Source organism: Condylura cristata, unplaced genomic scaffold, assembly GCF_000260355.1.
Source record: "Condylura cristata isolate star-nosed mole 26May11 unplaced genomic scaffold, ConCri1.0 scaffold00004, whole genome shotgun sequence".
Lineage (NCBI taxonomy): Eukaryota > Metazoa > Chordata > Mammalia > Eulipotyphla > Talpidae > Condylura > Condylura cristata.
In genome coordinates this window covers 65,929,734-65,949,467 of record NW_004567105.1, presented here as the reverse complement: position 1 = coordinate 65,949,467, position 19,734 = coordinate 65,929,734, and the positions used below count along the sequence as shown (strand labels likewise).

General features: G+C 38.3%; 1 protein-coding gene across 1 annotated transcript in view; it reads right to left on the bottom strand.

Moving 5' to 3' along the window:
• ULK4 (unc-51 like kinase 4) overlaps nucleotides 1-19,734 on the bottom strand; it is a 350,684-nt gene that overhangs the window by 74,079 nt on the left and 256,871 nt on the right. Inside the window, exon 35 of the mRNA XM_012735176.1 lies at nucleotides 17,159-17,344. Within this exon, the coding sequence (XP_012590630.1) occupies nucleotides 17,159-17,344 (186 nt within the window). The remainder of the gene's footprint in view (nucleotides 1-17,158; nucleotides 17,345-19,734) is intronic.

Below are 19,734 nucleotides of genomic sequence, written 5' to 3'. Positions count from 1 at the left end.
GAGCCCTGGGACTGGCAGGTATACAGCAGCAGCCTTGGAGTAAATAAATAAAATACAATTATTATTTTGATGTCTGCATATGTCTACGTGAGTGTGTTAATATTCATACGTACCATCATATTCATATTTTCATGTAATATATGTACATTAAATATAATTTTCTGCCATAAAATCTTTGAAGACAGTCTAATGCTTTGTGTTGCTTCTAGAGCAGGTGGCTACTTTTGTATTTATATCATGAAATACTAGTGAAATCAAATAGCATACATGTGATGTCTTGCTGTTTATAATATCAAATGGGTCAGTATACATTCAGAAAGGAATTCTATACAGTCAAACAAAGATTTGTGTTAACAAAAAAGAAAATGATGGACTGTGTTTCTAATATAGACACAAATACCCACAATAAACCTAAACTATTACAAGCATAATTTTGTGATGTATTAATAGAGTCATACACCATGATGAAGTGCAATTTATTACAGTGATGCAGGGTAGCTCACCATATGCTAGGCAATTCACATGAGAGCCCACATTAAAAAAAAAAAAAAAAAGGCCAAAAATCACAGGCCAACCTCAGTAGGTGTAGAAAAAGCATTTTACAAGATTAAAATCCATTTATAGTAGAATTCTCAAAAGTGGTACCTCAGCATAATAAAAGCCATGTTATGACAAACCCACAGCCAACATTATTCTCAATGATGAAAAACTGAAAGTTCTTCCTCTGAGATCAGGAACCAGACAAGGATGTCTACACTTACTGTACTTATTCAACACAGGATTGGGTCCTAGCCAGTGCAATTACATAAAAGGAACCAAAAGGCATTGAAATAGTACAGGAACTACTAAAATTATCACTCTTGTATATGACATAGTAATATGCATAGAGAATCCCTAAGATTTTGGCCAAAAAATAACAAATGAATACAGGGAAGTGTTAGGGTACAAAATTGATGTGGAAAAAAAATCTGTATTTGTATTTGTTTCCATATGCAAATAGTGAACCAGTAGACAAAGGAATCATGAAAATAATACCAGGTATAATCACATCAAAAAATTAAATACGGGCCCTCCCTGGTGGCGCAGCGGGATAAAGCACAGCACTAAGAAGCTAAAGCCACTTCAGCATGAGTTCGATCCCTGCCCTGGAAGTGATCCACAATGCACAGCAGACCTCTCCTGACCTGCCCACTGCTCCCCTCAGCAGTGTACTTCATCAATCGGCCTGTTCTGCTCCCCACTCTGTCTCTAGTCAATCTTCTCACCGCCCCTGCACTGCTGGCCTGTACCCCAGTTCTTATACATAAATAAATAAATCTTTTTAAAAAATTAAATACATAGGAATAAATTGAAACCTGGACAAGTAAATAAATACTTGTACACTGAAAATTTTAACATGGTTTGGAAAAAACAGAAAACACAAAAAAATGGAAAGATAGATATTCTATGCTCATGAATTAGAAGAATTAACTTCATTTAACTGGTGGTAATATCTAATGTCATAGAAAAATGTAATCCCCAATTAAAATCCCAATGTCATTTTTTTATAGAACTAGAACCAAAAAAAAGCATACAATCTATTTGCAACTATAGACTCTGAATAGTCAAAAGCAATCCTGAGTAAGAAAACAAAACTGGAGGTGTTACACCCTCCAACTTCAAACTGTATTTCAAACATATATTTCAAACTATATGCAAAACTATAGCAATCAAAGTAGCATGGTATTAGAGTAAGAGTAAAAATGACACACAGCTCAATGAACAGAACGGAGAGCCAGAGGTAAACCAGCACACATAAGGACAGCCACTTTATTCCAATGGCCTAAAGAACACGAAAAGCTTCTTCAAGAAATGGTGTTGGAAAAACTGGACAATGATATGCAAAAGAATGAAAGCAGGCCATTGTCTAATACCATACACAAAAATTAATTCAAAATATTTTAAAGACTTGTATATAAGACCTAAAACCATAAAATATAAAGAAGAAAAATAGGTGACATGTTCCTTGACTTTGGCCTTACAGTTATATTTGGGGATTTGGCTACAAGGGAATAAAGACAAAAACAAGCAAATGGGACTATATCAAACTAAAAGGCATCTGCACAGCAAAAGAAACTTGCATCAAAATGAAAAGGCATCACACTGAATGGGAAAAGGTATTTGTAGATCATACATTCAATAAGGGTTTGTACAGAACACATACAATTCAACAGCAAAAAAAGAAAAAAACCTACTTGAGAATTGGGCAGAGAATCAAAATAGAGACTCTTTCAAAGGCAACACGTAGAAGGTCAAGAGGCACATGAAAAGATGTTCGTCATTTCTTAATGTTAGGGAAATGAAAATATTACCTGACACCTGTGAGGACGGCTATCATCAAAAAGACTAGAGGCAAGTGTTTAAGAGGGTGTGGTGAAAGGGAAGCTTCATACACTGCTGGTAAGAATTTAAGTTGGTGCAGTCATTATGAAAAAGAGCACAGCGGTTGCTCAAAAAATTAAAAATAGAAATTCCATACAATCTAGATATTCTCCTTGTGGGATTTACCCAAAGGGTGTTAAAACACTAATGCAAAAAGACAGGCAGGTATGTGTTCATCACAGCACTATTCACAATGTTTAAGAACTGGAAACAACCAAGTGCCCATGGAAAGATAGTTGTATTTAAAACACACACACACGCAATGAAGTACTATTCAGCCCTGTCATATGCAATAAAATGGGTGGTCCCAGAGAGTGTTATGCTTAGTGAAGTAAGCCAGATAAAGACCAACACTGACTTCACTCATATGTCATGATAAAGAAACAGAGCTAATGAACAAAATTTTAGATTATGAAAACAAAACAGCGGGGGAGTGGGGGGGGGGGACAAAAACACAGCAGTAACCCAGAATGAAAGGGGACAGTGGGTGGTGAATCAGGTAAACAGGTCAATTGAAGGTGAAAGGTGAACACTAGATCCCTGGTAGCGTAAATATCATGTAGTATACGGATGTTGCTTTATAATGCTTCACACCAGAAACTCGTGCAGTGCTACAGCCCAAACTCCTTCAATAAAAGAATTTAAAAATAAAATAGGAAGGAGAAATTTTTTAAATCCAGTTTAAAAACAAAAAAAAGCCGTATTTACAAGAGTTTTGCACATAGTATGCTTTACTGTATTCTAGTTTCCTGATATCATTAGAAAGATGCCTGGCTACGCAGAATAGCCCTTTTCTCAGCTTTATAAGACAGCAGCAGGTCCACTAGTCAGTAAGGTGGTTGAGACCAACAAATGTATTACAGCTTATGGAAGTTTCTAAGCATAGAGTGAGACTTAAAGAGCAAGAAAACTGCAAATTCTGAGTCCTGCCAACTGTAGAACACAGAAACTTCCTAAGTATGATGGCATTAAATTATTCTGAGAAAAGATAATTTTTAAGAAAAAAGAATTAGAATTTGTGACTGAATTAAGAGACTGGCACAGGAATATTCAAAATCAGTAACATGCTAATAAAAATAGGCCATAGATGATTTTGTCAACTGCCAAAATATGTAGTATCCCAAAAATATTTTTAAAACTTTTATTGTAATTAAATGCACATAAAATTTACCATCTTAACCACTATGATAATATATGTTCTTCCTCATTTGGGATAAATATATGATACACACTTCATGAAAATATTATTAAATCATATGTGTTAAAATCCTGGCTCCAGCACTTATCTAGTCTTCTGTGCCTCCATTTCTCAACTGAAAGTGGGGTACTAACATCTCCCCTCATATTGTACACTTGAAACTTATATAATGCTATATATTGTGTTCTACTATTACCCAAGTCAATGTCTCAGCACAGTGGCCACCCCAGGGAGAATACTCAATGTGTTTTGGTTTTCGTCATGATGAAGAGGGTGAACAAAATGATAACTTCAAAGAAAATGTTTTCCATCTCTTAGTGTCATTAATTAACAGACCAGACATCACCAGAGTACCTTGGAAAACACTCAGTAGAGAGAATATTCAAGCTTCCCAAAAGCATAGCAGCTGAGGAGATCCAGGCCCCAAGAGAACTGAGCCCTGTTCTGCACTCTCCCAGGAAGGTTTCTGTGACAGTCTTTAGCGTCATCCTCTGCAGCTTTGGCCCTGACCAGCAGGCTGGCTGTCCTCCAGACTTTGTAGTGGTAATAAAGGCAGCAAGCCTATGCACTACCGACAGTGGACTCTCCCAGCCTCACTGCCCATCTTCAGAATGCCCCGGGGCCACTGATGAGGCTGATACCTGAGGCTCCAGCTCTCAGCGGCCACACAATTAAGCCTAACAAGGCACAAGGAGCTCCTTGGGGGACACATAGAGATGCCCACAATAATTGGTGATAGGACTCAGGCTCCCTGGGGTCTAGGGATTATGTGCTGGCAGCAGGGAAGGGCCAAGGAAGGGTCAGGACCTTGAGAGAGGCCAGATGGGATCACCTGGCTTCATGCATAAGTCATGAGCAGCTCTGTTGACTGCTCTGAACTCTCCAGAGCAAGATATAGCAAAGGAAGTCCCTGGTTTGGGAAAGCAGACAACAGAGGCCTCAGCTGTGCTAGGAGACTACTGTTGGCCTAGGACTGCTTCCCCACACCTGACCGTGGCTCTAATAAAGCTGACTTCAGAGCTCTGGGTTCTTGCAGAGGCAAGCAAAAAAACCTGCACATTATGCAGTGTGCATTCTAGTTCAGCCTCACTGAAGCCCTCGGCAGAAGGTGTGTATCACTGACAGGAAAGACGTGCATTCTCAAACAGAAACGGCCTTCACTGCGGAAGCAAGTGGGATGAAAGTATATAATCTGGTAGGGACGTAGGCCTAGGCTCTGAATATTTATGAGGACATTGCCGTTTCCAAAGCGTCTGTATATATGTGAACATATGTACGTATGTCTTATTGATGGCTTTCTGTGTGCTACAACAAATTATGTGCCTCACAATGATAAACCCTTTGCACACTGTCTCCTGTAATCCTCACATAAGGACCCTTCCAGGTAAATTAGCCCTCAGCTTTGGGGTGTTAAGTGAGTTGTTCAAGGACACACAGCAGGTAGCAACAGAATGAAGATCTGAATCCACCTGTCTACTTATCTTCAACCAGTCAAAGCACTGGTGCCTGTCTAAACTCATTCAATCCTCCCCTAGCCTGGTCTCTTGGCCTCTCCCCATGAAGTGATCATCAACCAGCAACATTCTGGCTCTCCTGCCCCCTACAAGACCCAGAACTGAGCCCTTTGCCCATGTTACTGCATTATTAATGCATTAGTAGGTGGATAGTATCATTTTAACAGATAAGAAAACTCTTGTACTTTCTGTCAGCCTGTTTCACAGACTTAATCAATATTCTCTTCCTAATATTTCTTTCAGGGCGGTTCAAAGTCTCTTCCCTTATGAATTCTTTACTAGATAAATTAGCCTTCAGAGACAGAAGCCATAAACAGATATGCCAATTTTGAATGTCATTATCATTTTCAATTATTAAAAGAATTTAATTAAGAGATAAAAAAAAATTTCCAAAGTAAATGTTAGCAGGACTTCTAAATAAATGGGTAAATACAAATTAGAGTTCTAGTACTCTTCTCACCAAACATACCTGAAAGTAAGTGGAAGTGGCTACAGACAGACTAAATTCTGAAAGTTTCAGAAGCAGCCACTCTGGATTTGCTGGAGCAGTCTCTAAAGCTTTGCAAAGGAGGTGCACATGAGCTGCTGGGGGACCACGTCACCCAGGTTCTGATGCAGCAGGCACAGGGCAAAGCCTGAGGTTCTGCTTCCTAAGTGAGCTTCCAACTAACAAGTCTATCGTGAGTCTAGGATGACATTTTGAAAAACAAGGGGCCTGTCAATTCCATCGCACCAACTCTGAGTTGGCACTATCAGCATTTTTGCATTTTCATTTTTGGTTTGGTTTGGTTTTTGCTGGATAATCTCAAATCTGTATGGAAATCTGGCCATTGTGTTAGGGAATGCCACCAGCGAGTGCTTCTTCACAGTTAACACTTGCCTCATTTAAGACGGAAACGGGAATTTAAGCTAAACATGACGACACTGCGGCAGCCCTATGATCTTGAACACTGACCTTCAACGAGACTCAAAGAAAATTCCAAATACCTCAAATAACCTACAAATGTCCTAATGTTTTTTACAATTACACATGCAGAAAGTAACATGTATTTGGTAAATAAGACAGCTCTATAAATTTGCTAGTGATGCCTGGAAATTAATATACTACAGAAATAAAAATGATGCTGAGAATACTGATAATTACAACAGCAAAAACTGCCATTTTCAACCACTTAAGTTCCAGGTATGGACTCTGAACTTTGCTCATTTACTACTCAGTTATTTTATGGTAGAAGTTATTTTATTTCTATTTTTTATATTAAAAAACTGAAACTCAGTAGGTATAGGTTACTTGTTCAGTTGTTTACCAAAGAGAAGTGAGGCTTGAATGAACCCAAGCCTGCTCGACTCTCAGGCCTCTCCACCATTATGCCACATGAGCTTTCAACACCCAGGCAGAACAAGCACCTTGTGAACGTTCAACGGAAAGACTCCAACATACAGCTATATCAAGTAAACAAAAGGTTTTCTGAACATAAAATTAAGACTTTTTTTTTAGATTAGAGACATAGATAAAGATGGTTTAAACCAAACACCCCATATTGTAAAGTGACTCATTTGGGACCATTTGGATAGATTCACTGTTTATCTCAATAAGTGATCTGTTAATTACACCTCTGAAAGCCTTCACAGGTTAAATCTTCTAATCTAGAAGAAATGGACAGCATCAGACTAATGGCCAAACTACTGCAAAACAAAAGATGCTTTCCACGCAAACATCTAGTAGCATTTGGATGCTCAGGCACCCAGAGCACAGAGCCACTGGGACCAGAGACATCAAGTTCGAATCCGATGGCCTCGTAGTTTTATGTTGAGTGCAGTGCAGTTCTTAAAATTCCCTTACATTACTTCAATGGAAACCCACGGAACCTTGTACTACTGAACTCGCTGGCGGTTCTTGTCAGCTCAGCAATCAAAGAGTGGTAATATTTATGTTAACGATGACAGGAACATGGGATGGTCTTATCTGTAGTATTACAATATTAAAAATACACAGTAACTTCCTAGATAACATTTTCTGAAAACATATGCATTTAGTTTTAAGCAGAGTGAAAAACAATCATTTCATCTAAATGAATATGACAATGTCCAGTTCAATGAATTCTACAAATAAAATGCTTAATTAAAACACCTGTTTTGGGAAAATACATCTAAAATATACATATGCACACTTGCACTGAACAATTTGCATATAAATAAACAATAAGCATATACACTTATGCACAGCTAGAGTATGCACACTGCTCTCCTATGCAGGATGTGGGGGAACTACTCAGCATACCACAGCTGACTCGGTGTCACTTTTCTCTATGCCAGTTTGGGTGGCTCACAGACCTGTGGTGTTAAATATGGCTCCCATAAAAGATGATGGATTTCCTGGATCCATCTTCCACAATCCCGAACATTTCTCTCACTCTGTATTCAGAAAGAACTTTTCAATTTGGCTTTATAAATAATTAGGGGGAGGGGGAGGGGTTGTCAGAGTTTATGCTGGTATTCAAAGTTGAGTAACAGTTTTTAAATTTGGAAGTGGAAGTTTTGATTACACAAGGTTTAAGATGTTTTGTCTTTGTGGCAAGGATACTAATTTGATTTTTTTTTTAAGTCTTGTTGCATATATGTGTGCATAAATAGACACACAAGCGCAATTACACATATTAACCCTGTAGCCACTGATCTTCTGATTCACCTGTGGTCACTCTTTGACTACAGACTTTCCTCTATGTCTTATATTCATGGCTGAAGATCTGTATGAATGAGTACTAATAACTGGATGAGTTACCGCAGGAGTTTTTAAGATCTCTTAGGAATATCTCTCTACATAAGTGATGCTGGGAGGCATGGGTAGCCTTGTCTTGTGGTTAGCTGATGAGAAATGAATGAGAAATAGGAAAGATTTAAGCTCAGACGGGAAACAGTGATGGAACTTGGAGCATGCCCTTTGGTTATTTTCAGTGAGATTGTGCAGTTACTTATTGGGATTATTTCAATGGAATTTTAGTAGGCAAGGTTAAACACAAACGTTAAACCATCAGGATTTGAAAATCTCAGCTCCTCTAGAAGTATATGTAAATATCTCCGCATGACACACACATACATACATGTCATTTGTGTACAGAAAGAAAAATGAAATTATGGTAATGTACGGGATATAAATTTAGGGTGACATTATTTCTTCACTTGCATACATTTCTCAACTTTCCTACTATTACTATATATTTCTTTGAGGGAGGAATACTGTAATGTATTTTTAACAAATTCACCATTTTAAAGTGTACAATTCATGTGGCTTTTAGTACACTCAGTTAGATGACCATCACCACAGTTTTAGAACACCTTCATCATATCACTCCAAAACCTTGTACCCACTAGCAGGCAACTCTCCATTTCCCTCTGTAGCACCTGGAAACCACTAATCTTTCTATTTACACATTTGTCTATTCTGAATATTCCTTGAAATTGAATTATACAATATGCAGCGTTTTCTGTCTAACTCTTTTCACTTAGTATAATACTCTCAAGGTTCATTTGTATTGTAGCACATATCTGTACTCCCCCCTCTTTTTATTGCTGCATAATAAATACTTCACTGCATGGATAATAACATTTTATTAATCTATAATCAACTGATGGACTTTTTAATTGTTTGCATTTTTTGTTCTTTACTTCATGTACAAAGTGTATGCTATTTTTGTATTTAAAAATACGACTTTAGAAAAGTTAAAAGTCAAAAAGTCAAACTGTTCACTAATGCAGACTTATTTTGCTCCTGCTACTCTAAATATAAACTTAAAACACGTTTTTACTGTACTTTTAAAACTTGTCTAATACTTGCAAATATATGGATAGTATAAAGGAACTGGCAACAAACTGACATGCTTTAACTGGTCAAAAATAAATCCAATCCTCTTTTTAACACAGTAATGATACATACTGACATATAGTAACAGTTTCCAATATATTTACTACCATTTTCCAAGTACATACACCTTCCTTTTAAGAATATCATCTTAAAGAGCATTTCATTCGGTCACAGGTAACATCCAGGAAACAATACTTGCGCACTGCACTAAAACCTGCCCAGACCATGAAGAGAGAAAATAAATCTATTTTGCCACACACTCAAGGAGTACAACCTTTAGAAAAGGATTATTTCCATTACATTTTCATCAGGCGCTGGCAAAGAAAAGTATATCACGTTATTATGGAGACTGGAAGTGTAATGACTTCCAGGTTGCTAAGCAACACTGCAATGTTAAAGGCCCCAGTATCTATGATCTCTGGAGACACTCTCAAACTTCATTAAAATCTGCTCATAACCATTACACAAAAGGTCCATTTATAGTTTATAAAAAAGTTTCATTTCTTGACGTAATAATGAAGGAATTAAAAAAAAAAATCACATCACATCAAAACTTTTGTGGTACTTAAAACCAAATGTTTTGGAAGCTCAATGAAACCAATGTTTCCAAGGATGTTTCATAAAAGGAAAGAAAGCACTACCAGTTATAGTAAGTAAAATTATTTAACATGTTGAAAAATACTTTACCATGTAGAACTTTGAAATGATCTACAGAAAAGATAGATATGTTCCATGGGTAAACTGGGAAGGGAGGCAAGGATAACTTGAAATAAGAGCCCCAATCATTATTTGTTTAAGGAAGATCAGGATAGGTGACATGCTTTCAACTGAAACAGGACAGCAAGATGGTACAGGAAAATAATTCTCAGAAACACCCATAGCAGTGATGTTGGAAATGATAATCCCTGAAACAGAAAAGGTATGATTGGTCTCAATAACTATCCCATGTGTATCACTGGGATGTTGGTCTAAGAACTTTGACTCAGCTCTCTAAGATGCTAAAGAGACTTTATGTTTCTGACATCTCTGAAAGTCATCGGTTTTTATCACATTTTTCTACAGGCAGGAGAGAACAAAATGTCATATTCAAAATACAGGATAAAAAATGCCAGCCAAGACCTGAGGGAGAAATAAAGGTCTTTCCAGATAAATAGAAGGTGAAGGAGTTAGTAAACACCAGACCTGCCCTACAAGAAATGTTGAAAGGCACGCTCTTATCTAAATCAAAAAAAAAGAGCACATAAAAAACTAAACAAGGAACTTGATAGAACCAGAAATCTAAAGGTAACAAGAGATGGACATTATATAATGAATAACAGATCAATATATCAAGTTAACATAAAATTCATTAATATATATATATATATATATATATATATATATATATATATACACCAAATTGGGCTCTCCCTGGTGGCACAGTAGGTTAAAGCACTGCATTAACAATCTCTCATGAAGCCACTGAAACATGAGTTCAATCCCCAGCCAAGGGGCTGACCCATATGGTGTGGCAGACCTCTTCTGACCCGCCCGCTGCTCCCCTCAGCAGTGTACTTTGTTAATCTACCTGTTCTACTCCCCACTCTGTCTCTGGTGAATCCTTTCACCCATCACTAATCTGGCCTGTACCACAGTTCTGTAAGCATGAATAAATAAGTCTTTAAAATATATATGTGTGTGTGTGTGTATACACATACACACACACACACACACATATATATACACACACACACACCAAATTATGTACCATCAAAATATTTAAGGCAACTTTAACAAACTGAAAAACAGATACTGGTAGCAATGCAACAGTAGAAGGGGACTTCAATACCTCACTTTCATCAGTGAACAGATCAAAAAGACAAGAAAACAATATGGAAATCTCAACCATAAATGAATTAGACTAGATAGGCTTAATAGACATTTATAGGGCACCACACTCCCAAAAGCTGAATACATTCTTCTCAAATGCATCTGAAGCTTTCTGAAGGGTAGGCTCCATGTTGGGTCGCAAAGATCATATACAGTATTATAAATCAATGTGGCCTCAGTAAAATTAACAGAAATAAATAAGTTATGAAGAAAGTAGTCCTACTATATGTGGGATTTCATTAAGCCATTGTGATTGTGGAAATACCACACCAAAATCCTTTGATGAGTGAAGATCTGTCAGATAGCCAGGATGGTCTGATCATCAGGTGAAGAGGAGAAAAATTTCTTCACGTGTGAAGACAGAAAAGGCACATCCAACAGGAATACTAATTTAACCAGCAATGGAAAGTTAATGAAGATTTTAAATAGTTTTGAAAAAAAAAAATCTTGTGACTATGCTGGGAAGGGAAAGTTAAATATGAAAGATGTTCTAATGTGTCATCACACAATCTTGATAGTGGTAAAAATGACACACAGAAAGTCTGGAGTCACTGACAGAGTCTCTTGTGGTGGAAAGAGACCAGCCATAGGCCATCTTGGCAGGGTTAGGGGAAACTGCACTGGTGAATAAGACCAGCAGCCGTCAGCTGACTCTCCTGGGTGCAAATGCAGGAGCACAGCTTTCTGGTGCTCCTGGACTGCAATGGCCTCCTGATGTCTCTGATCCCTTGCTTTCTTCAATGTCTTCTTAGTCATTTCAGCCCTCTGCTGCACACCTCAAGGGCTGCATCTCACTCAGACCAGTCTTCCCAAAGCCCCACAGGCCCTTAATAACCTCACCCCTGCACCACACCCTCCCTGTTATCCATTATCCCTCACATCTTATCTGTCTCCTCCTTGCTCACTTTTCTCTGAACAAACTAAATACCTCCTGGTTTCTAACACTTAACAGGAACATGCACCTCAGCAAGTCCGGTCCCTGAGCCTCAGTCTCGGGTGCCTGCTCCAAGTAACTAACACCAGTGCCCTCCCTTTCCTTCAGTTCTTTGCTGTGGTGTCATCTCAGTGTGGTCTTCTGTATCTCAAGTTGCAAATGAGGCCCTGCATTTCCTATCTTTCCTTCCTTCTGTATTTATCTTCTGAATATTTTTATTATCTAAAGTGTAGCATGATTTAAGAAATGTGGTTATCATCCCACTCTCTTTGGTAAGTAACAGAACACAGATTTTCATCGGTTTTGCTCACTGTTATATCCCCAGTATTCAGAACACGGCCTGCCACAGAGCAGGCACTCAGAACTCCTTCATGCCTGGGTGAAGACTTTTTCTGCATAGTAAAGCAAAAATAGTATATAACTTAAAGAGAATGTCTTTATAATGCTGTGAAGACAAAATCAATTCCTTTTAATAAATCTGAGCTTTATATTTTGAGATCAAATCCCAATCAAACATTATGTCATTATTATTATCATTGTGCTGTTTCTCTTAAAAATGTCACTGACTTCATGTTAATCTCCCACCCCCTCTAATATAAAACAGGTCTAATCAAAGGAAAAAGAAGAGAGGGGGAGAGAGAGGCATCACTTACTTTCTTGCTGTACCTCAAGGAATATTTCTTTACTTTTCTAATAGAAAGTACATCCATTCTGAGCCTAAGCCTACAATTCATGCTGGTCCTAAAATAGGAAAAGAATCACTACGGGGTTCTTAGCTTCCTCAGTTGGTTAGTTTAAAGCTTTAAAGACTCTGTATATGAAGAAATACTGTTACACCAATTCTCAGCAACAGAACACCTCTGTTCTTAAGGCTCTTGCATGAGAATTGGAAGGAAAAAAGTGGTGAGCAAAGCAGGATTTTCTGTAAAGGATCTCCAAGGTATAGATGTTCATAATAATCTTCAATACTAATCATCTTCAGAGAATGATCCCAACCCTCACTCCTGCCACCTCTACTGCGCAAGGAAGGCAGGCAGGGGCCGCAGCAGTGTGCTACAATCATGGATCACGTCTCTGCGTGCAGAGACGTCAACAGTGCATGCTTGAGCCAACTTTACAGAATGAGTTTATGGTGGTTTATGCTTAGTTAATACTTGAGAATCAGAGCAAGCTAGCTTTAATTAAGAGACAAGTAGCTAATCTACAATCACTATACTGGGAAAACTCCCACTGATGTCAAGTTTAAGGGCAGGTGAACCTGGGGACAACTTGAAGGATTTCCAGCACATTTTTAAAGTGGGAGCACAAAGTACAATTATAAAACCACCCAACTGCTCAGTAAATGACAATAGATAATTGCATTCTTAGCATTTCCCTAGCATTCTCAGGATGCTCCAAATAGAGACTAAATAAGGAAGAGTACCCTAGGGGCAAAACATATCCTAATTCCATTAGCACAAATTAAACATCCTATTTCTTGAATCTGTTAGTGAAAACTGTGGTTTTAGGACATGACTATCACAAAATTGGAGCTTTGAACAAACATTTTAAGAATATCCAGGGCCTTTGCATGGTTCACTGGAGGGATCTGCCATCTTACTCCCCATGAGTCTAATGATCACGGTTTACCAATCACTGACATGCTGCTTGCCTGGCTTTGTAACAGTCGGATCACTCTTCTCTGAAACCATCCAGGCTGCCCAGCTTTGGGCAAAGGAGGGTACTCCTCCATCAGGGCTTAAGCAGAGACATGCCAACAGCACAGGCTTCCTCTTAGTGTTCCAAGCGCTCCTGGTGGAAGCATGCAATCCATGAATGGACAGTGAAGTAAATTTTCAGGAGCTTGACTCCCCTCCCTAACATCTTACAGTAAGAAGGTTGTACATGTGAGATCTCCTGAATCCAATTACTGCCAGTGAGTAATAAACTAGATTGACCCTGTTCCTCTATAAAGTCTGAGTTTTCCACAGCCCAGGGAGTTGAGCTCACTAACAGTCTCCTGACTGCTGCAGTACTCTGCATGCCCATTCTTGTGCCTCAGGTGTCCCACCCTCTCTCCATCTGCCTATCCAGTGTCATCTACTGCTCAGAAACTTAGCAGGAATACTGTAGAAGACAATCAGACATCAGACTTCAAACTAACTAAATGCCCTTTAAAGTTGTTCTCAGTCTGACCCATGACTCTCTAAAGCACCAAAATGAGCTCACAATATACCATAAAGAGCAAAAAGGGTAAGTGCCAGTACAAAGGTATAAATTTTATAGACCTGACTTACTCAGCTCAGAGGATACTTATTAAATACCTAATATATGTCAGATACCATGATAAACCTTGAGTTCACAGTAGGTAATTGGAATTCAATTGAGATACAACTGCCACTTTTCTGACTCAGAGACCACATTTTCCTAATTCCAAAGAGTTTGGAACTCCTTGGCCTTTCTGGCCCATTTCTTCTGTTTCCCAATACAGGACCAAGGATTTGAGGGCCTTTGCTCAGCATGTGTTTCTTCCAGTTCCATGTTGAGTGACAAACACATCCTTCTACCCTCAGCTCAAATACCATGCCCACGTCAGCTGCCTCGCTAGACAGACTGTTCCTGTGGACCTTGCAGGCTCCGGCACTGTAACACTGGCTGCATCATTCTTTGTGGTGACACTGGGTGCTTCTCCATCTCTCCAATTAGAGACCATTGAGAAACTGGTCACATCTTCCTATTTCAGTATCCCCAATCAATTACTCATTTCTCCCCTAAGAAAAGAATGAACTTCTCAGGCACCTTCTAGATAAAAATTCACCCCATTTCAGCTGGATGAGTGTGTGTGCCATCCACATTAATACTGCAGGGAAGAAGCATGGCAGTCAGCTACCTCGAAAGACTGAGCTAGAAGCAACCAACCCAAGGTGGGCTGATATGGCTCTATCATTTCTTAATTGGTGCTCTTGGGAATGTTCATGTCTATGACCTTAGTTTTTTAAACTGTAAGATGGGAATGATCACTGGAACTACCCTCTAAGTTGCTATGGAGATTAAATAAGAGAAAACACCAAAATTCTAACAGGGGAATTTAGCACACAGTGATAAACATCTGCTGACCATCTTCTAAGGATGACATACCATAACATGCTGAAAAGACAATGAACAAGACTACAGCACTATGCCAAACAAGTGTAGCGTAAAGCTGAGAACAGAAAGTAAGTCAACAGCTATAAAGCAAGGACTGCCCCAGAGATAAGGACAGAGCGAAATGGGACAAAGAAGAGGAGGGCTCTGGACCTTTAGTAATGTGCAGCTCCTTCCTTCCAAATGCTGAGATCAGTGCTAAGGTTACACAGGGCTGAGCTTCAGAATAGACAAGTTTGAGGGTTCAGTTGACTTGACTTGGCCCCACAGTCACCAGGTGTATGTTTTGCACAACTGGAACCCACCAGTGAGTGACACAAGGTAATTTAGAGAGCTTTCAGATGATTTTAAAGCAATTGTCACAATGGCTGGCCTGCAAATATGGGCACTTTGGAGCAGTTAAATTAGAGACATCAAGATGTTAGTGACTTGCAGGGATATCATTGACAAGACAGGAGGAAACAGTGTGGTTTTCTCTTTGGACCATTCAGTCAATTTTTCTTGTTAAGCAAACAGACCTTCCAATTTCAACAAAGGACAATTTTAAATACTTTAAATACAAAGGACTTTTTAAATACTTCACATAAATTTTCATGGTTTCTTGGAGGAATGTTATTTTCCATATCATACACAGTAATAAACACTATGAGAAATTGTGAATTCCAAAACAAACCTGGTTCTAAGCATTTCAAAGAAGAAATGGTGGTTCTCAACAAAAGCAATCATTTATTAGGTCACTATTTCCAAAGTTTTTGTTAGTCCCTACCAAAGTCACAATTTTGCCATATCTGCATATCATTCATATTATATAGTTCCTTCAAATTCACATTTGAATAAAGTCATTTTTTAATTTCTACAATAAAAGCTGAGCTTCTGGGAGGTACTCACTGTTAAAAAAAGGGAGAAACTGAGATTCAAAAGTTGTTTAAGATACTGTGTATCAAACTGAGATTTTCACCTTAAATCATCAAGAAGATCAAAAGAAAGGTAAAAGGCAAGGCTTGCCCGGTTATATGAGTCTATGTCGTCTAGTGCTGAGTTGGCAAGCCCAGAGTATGTCATCAACACTTTGGGAGACTCGCCGAGACCGTGTCATCATCCTGTCATTCAGGCGACGACTCCGCTGGGAGAGTAAGTCTTGCTGTGTGTGGAGGAGACCTGACTGCACTGAGTCATAACAGAGAGTGAGAGGGTAACCCTCATTATTCCCTTTTAGCTCCATTACCCATCACCTGCCTTGTCACACACTACAGCTGTCCACGTCTCAAACTTGGCTTGAGTTAGTTAACTCTCTGACACATTCACATGCAACAGGAACCCCCTCAAGATAATTCAATCTAGAATGGACACAGATTGACAAGCAGTACTGGACACAGACTAATGGGACCTTCTCCTTTACTAACTCCAACAATAGCCATTGTAAATAGCCTTCAAAATCAGCACAATGAGATTTATATAAAAAAATGCTTTCCAATAAACATCAGCTACATATATTTTTTAAAAATAAATGCAACAAAAGGAAAAGTTTTATCTTATGGTAGAATAATGGAAGTAGGAAAATGGTCATCTTCCGACCATTTCAAAATTTAAAATAATAATTACTGATTTGATCAAGTAGGGGGACAGACAGAGTCAAGAGCATAATGGATTGAGAAAGACAATTTTTCTGAAGTTTCCCTGAATCTAACCATCAGAAAGCATCAGATTGAGGGAAATTTTATAAAATATCCAGCTTACAGTCTTCAAAAATATTATGAAAGGCAAGAGAGGCTGTGAGAAAATTGCAAATTAAAGGCACATGTCTGTTAAAATATTTGATGCTGGACCCCACACACTCCCTTTTGTCTCCCCCCACCCCATAAGATAAAATATACAAAGGACATTATTGGGATAGTTGACAGAAAATGGCAAGAATGGCTTATTAGTGAAAGAATTGTATCAATGGTAAATGTCCTGATTTTGATTATGGTAGTTAAGAGAACATCCATTTTGTTAGGAAATAAACACTTAACAGATAAAGCAATGACAGGGCTCAGTGTCTCTAATTACTCTCCATTAGTCAGCAAAAAATACGTGTGTACATGAAGACAGTTAGGTGGAATATGACAACTGCTAACAATGGGTGACAGTGGGGAAGGGTAACGGGATTCTTGACCAAATGGAAGAAAACTAGCTACTCCCTGTCACTGGCTACCACAGAGTCCCCAGAGCTGCACCCAGTTTCTATGTGGACTTACCATTCTTCTGAGGATCCGCAACAGAAGCTTCTGCACCTTGGGGTCTTCCTTGGATATCAATAAATCAGCAAAGTTCTCTGCATTTTCGGGTGACAGGCTGTCTGCGTTTTCCCCTCCATATAGCTGAACCAGTATAGACAGACACTTGGATGAAACTTCAAAAATCTCTGGATCCTCGTGAGGAAGCTGAAAATTAATAGACAGGGCTACTTAAGCTCCATGGGAGATGGTGTTGCTATCTTTCAAGAACTACCATAAAATTTGGCTTAATAACTGGCATACAAAATTGCACTAATTGAATTTTTAGTGATTATTTTCAAAATGCATACAGAACTCAGGAAAAGCTGACAGCATGAAACTCATTACTGAAGATAGCAAAGAAAGACCTGTAACAAGCACAGGGGCCACACACTTCATATGCAGATCTCTCTGAAAGTCAGTGTCCAGTGAAATGCTCACTGAAAGAGAGCTGTAACGAGTAAGTATCCTTTCAAAAACTCAAACTAGAAAATCTTTCTTGCTCCAATGAACTGTCTTCTCCCTCCTTTATACACAGAGTATAATTTGTAAATGATTTAATTTCCACTTTTGTCTGGAAAACAGGACTCTCCAGGCCAAAACCATTCCCCACTTCAGCAATCCTGAGACTTCATGCTACCTTCATTTTACTTTTTCTTCATTATTTTATTCATATTTCTACTGTTTTTTAGAATTGCCAGACTGCAATGCCCAATTATGTGAGAATTTCAGATAAATTATGACTTATCTCTTACATACCATGTAAGTATGTCATGTACTTTATTTGTCAACCCTAACTTTATTGCTGGCATTCTCATTAGCCAACTCCTAAGTCTTATGGGAGAGACACATACACATACACACTTAGAAATATCACAAAGTAAACTTACTTTGAATTTTTCTAATTTTTAAAGAATTTAAGAACATAACTGTACTAGTCTACTTCCCATGAGTCAATCCATGCAATATAATGCACCTGAAATCTTTCTCATTTTACATTCTATTTTAAAATTATTCCCTGCTGCAGTATTTTGTCAAAATTGTATGGAATATTTACTTTCAGAGACTGTGTTAACCAAAGGAAAAAACACACACACACATATACAATAATATGTTTCCTGACGTTTTTAGGTACTTTGAGACAAGATTCTGTACTGGGAGACATCTTTACACGATTTCACAGGAGGCCATCAATCCCTGTTCCTCTTTACTTTTAATGTATCACTCCTGCCCAAATTCAGCTGAGGAGGCAGCAGAAAGTATAACTAAGTTGATGAATGATGGTAATTCCACATGACAATGGCCCAAGGAAACACTGTTGCCCATAGTCTGACACTGCCCCCTTCCCCTTGAGGAGGAAAGGTACACTTCTCTCATTGACCTCCAGGCAAATTATGTCCTTGAATGTGGGAGTTTAGAGGGAAGAAAACTTGTCACTACCATTATTGATTTAGTTGTAAGTCCATATCTCACAGATCAGAGTAGGGTTTTTTCCAAAATCCAAAAACAAGTTGAAAGTCACTGGTAGGTCAAGTCAGCCTTGACTCCTGGGCCTCCTGCACGGCCCTGACTAACTTCTATAATATTCTTCACATTTTCCTTGTCAACAACTACAGGATGGGAAAACACAGCTCTGCCAAACCCCATAACCAGTCACTATAGGAGGAGGTTAAAATGATTCTACTGAAGCAACAAAGTTGTAGAAACCTAGAGGGTAAAAATGTCAATACTGACGCTAAGGTGCTGAATTCTGTATAAAACTTTGGCTTGATCATGTCTGTTTCTCTCTATCTTACACAGCCAGGTCGATTCTATTGCCTTGCAGGAGGGAATAGAATTATGATCAAAATTATAGTACTTGCTCTCTGTACTTCAATTTAGAAGAATTTAGGTCTTACTGCCATGTAGCTAGCAAGTTTCTCCTTTCATTTAGGTCATTTCAAAATGTTCAATAGTTGTCATATGACTTCTATTGTCTTGTTACATTTTTTTTTTACTTCTCTGACTAGTGGTTTTATTAAGTTCTCTGAAAGGAATTTCCTTTCTATTACTATTTCTAGTCCTTTAACACCAGTTTGAAGGAAGCTATTGGGTCTCTTGTGTATTATATATCAGAAACTTACTGAAATTTGCTTTTTAGTAACAATAAATCTATTTTAATCTCTTTTTTCCTAGCTATAAATATCTCATCAACTGCAAATAATGATCTTTTCTCTTGTCTTACTGTAGCATCTATATGATTCCCCCGCCTCCTCACAAATTAGCAGTTGTAGAAAACATTTCTCTGTATTCAATTTCAGGGAAATTAATGTTAACTGTTAATTTCTAGGACATAATATTCAAAATATTTGGGAGATTGCCTCCATCTTAATTTTTAAAAATATGAAGAATGGCAAACTGAACTTTTTAAGCATCAATTATCATGACTGTATTTATTCTCAATTTCTTAAAACATTAACTAAGCTTTAAACGAGTACAACCATTATGGAAAAGTGTTTGGAGGTTTCTCAAACTGTTAAAAATGAAGCTCCCATATGACCCAGCAGCCCCACTCCTAG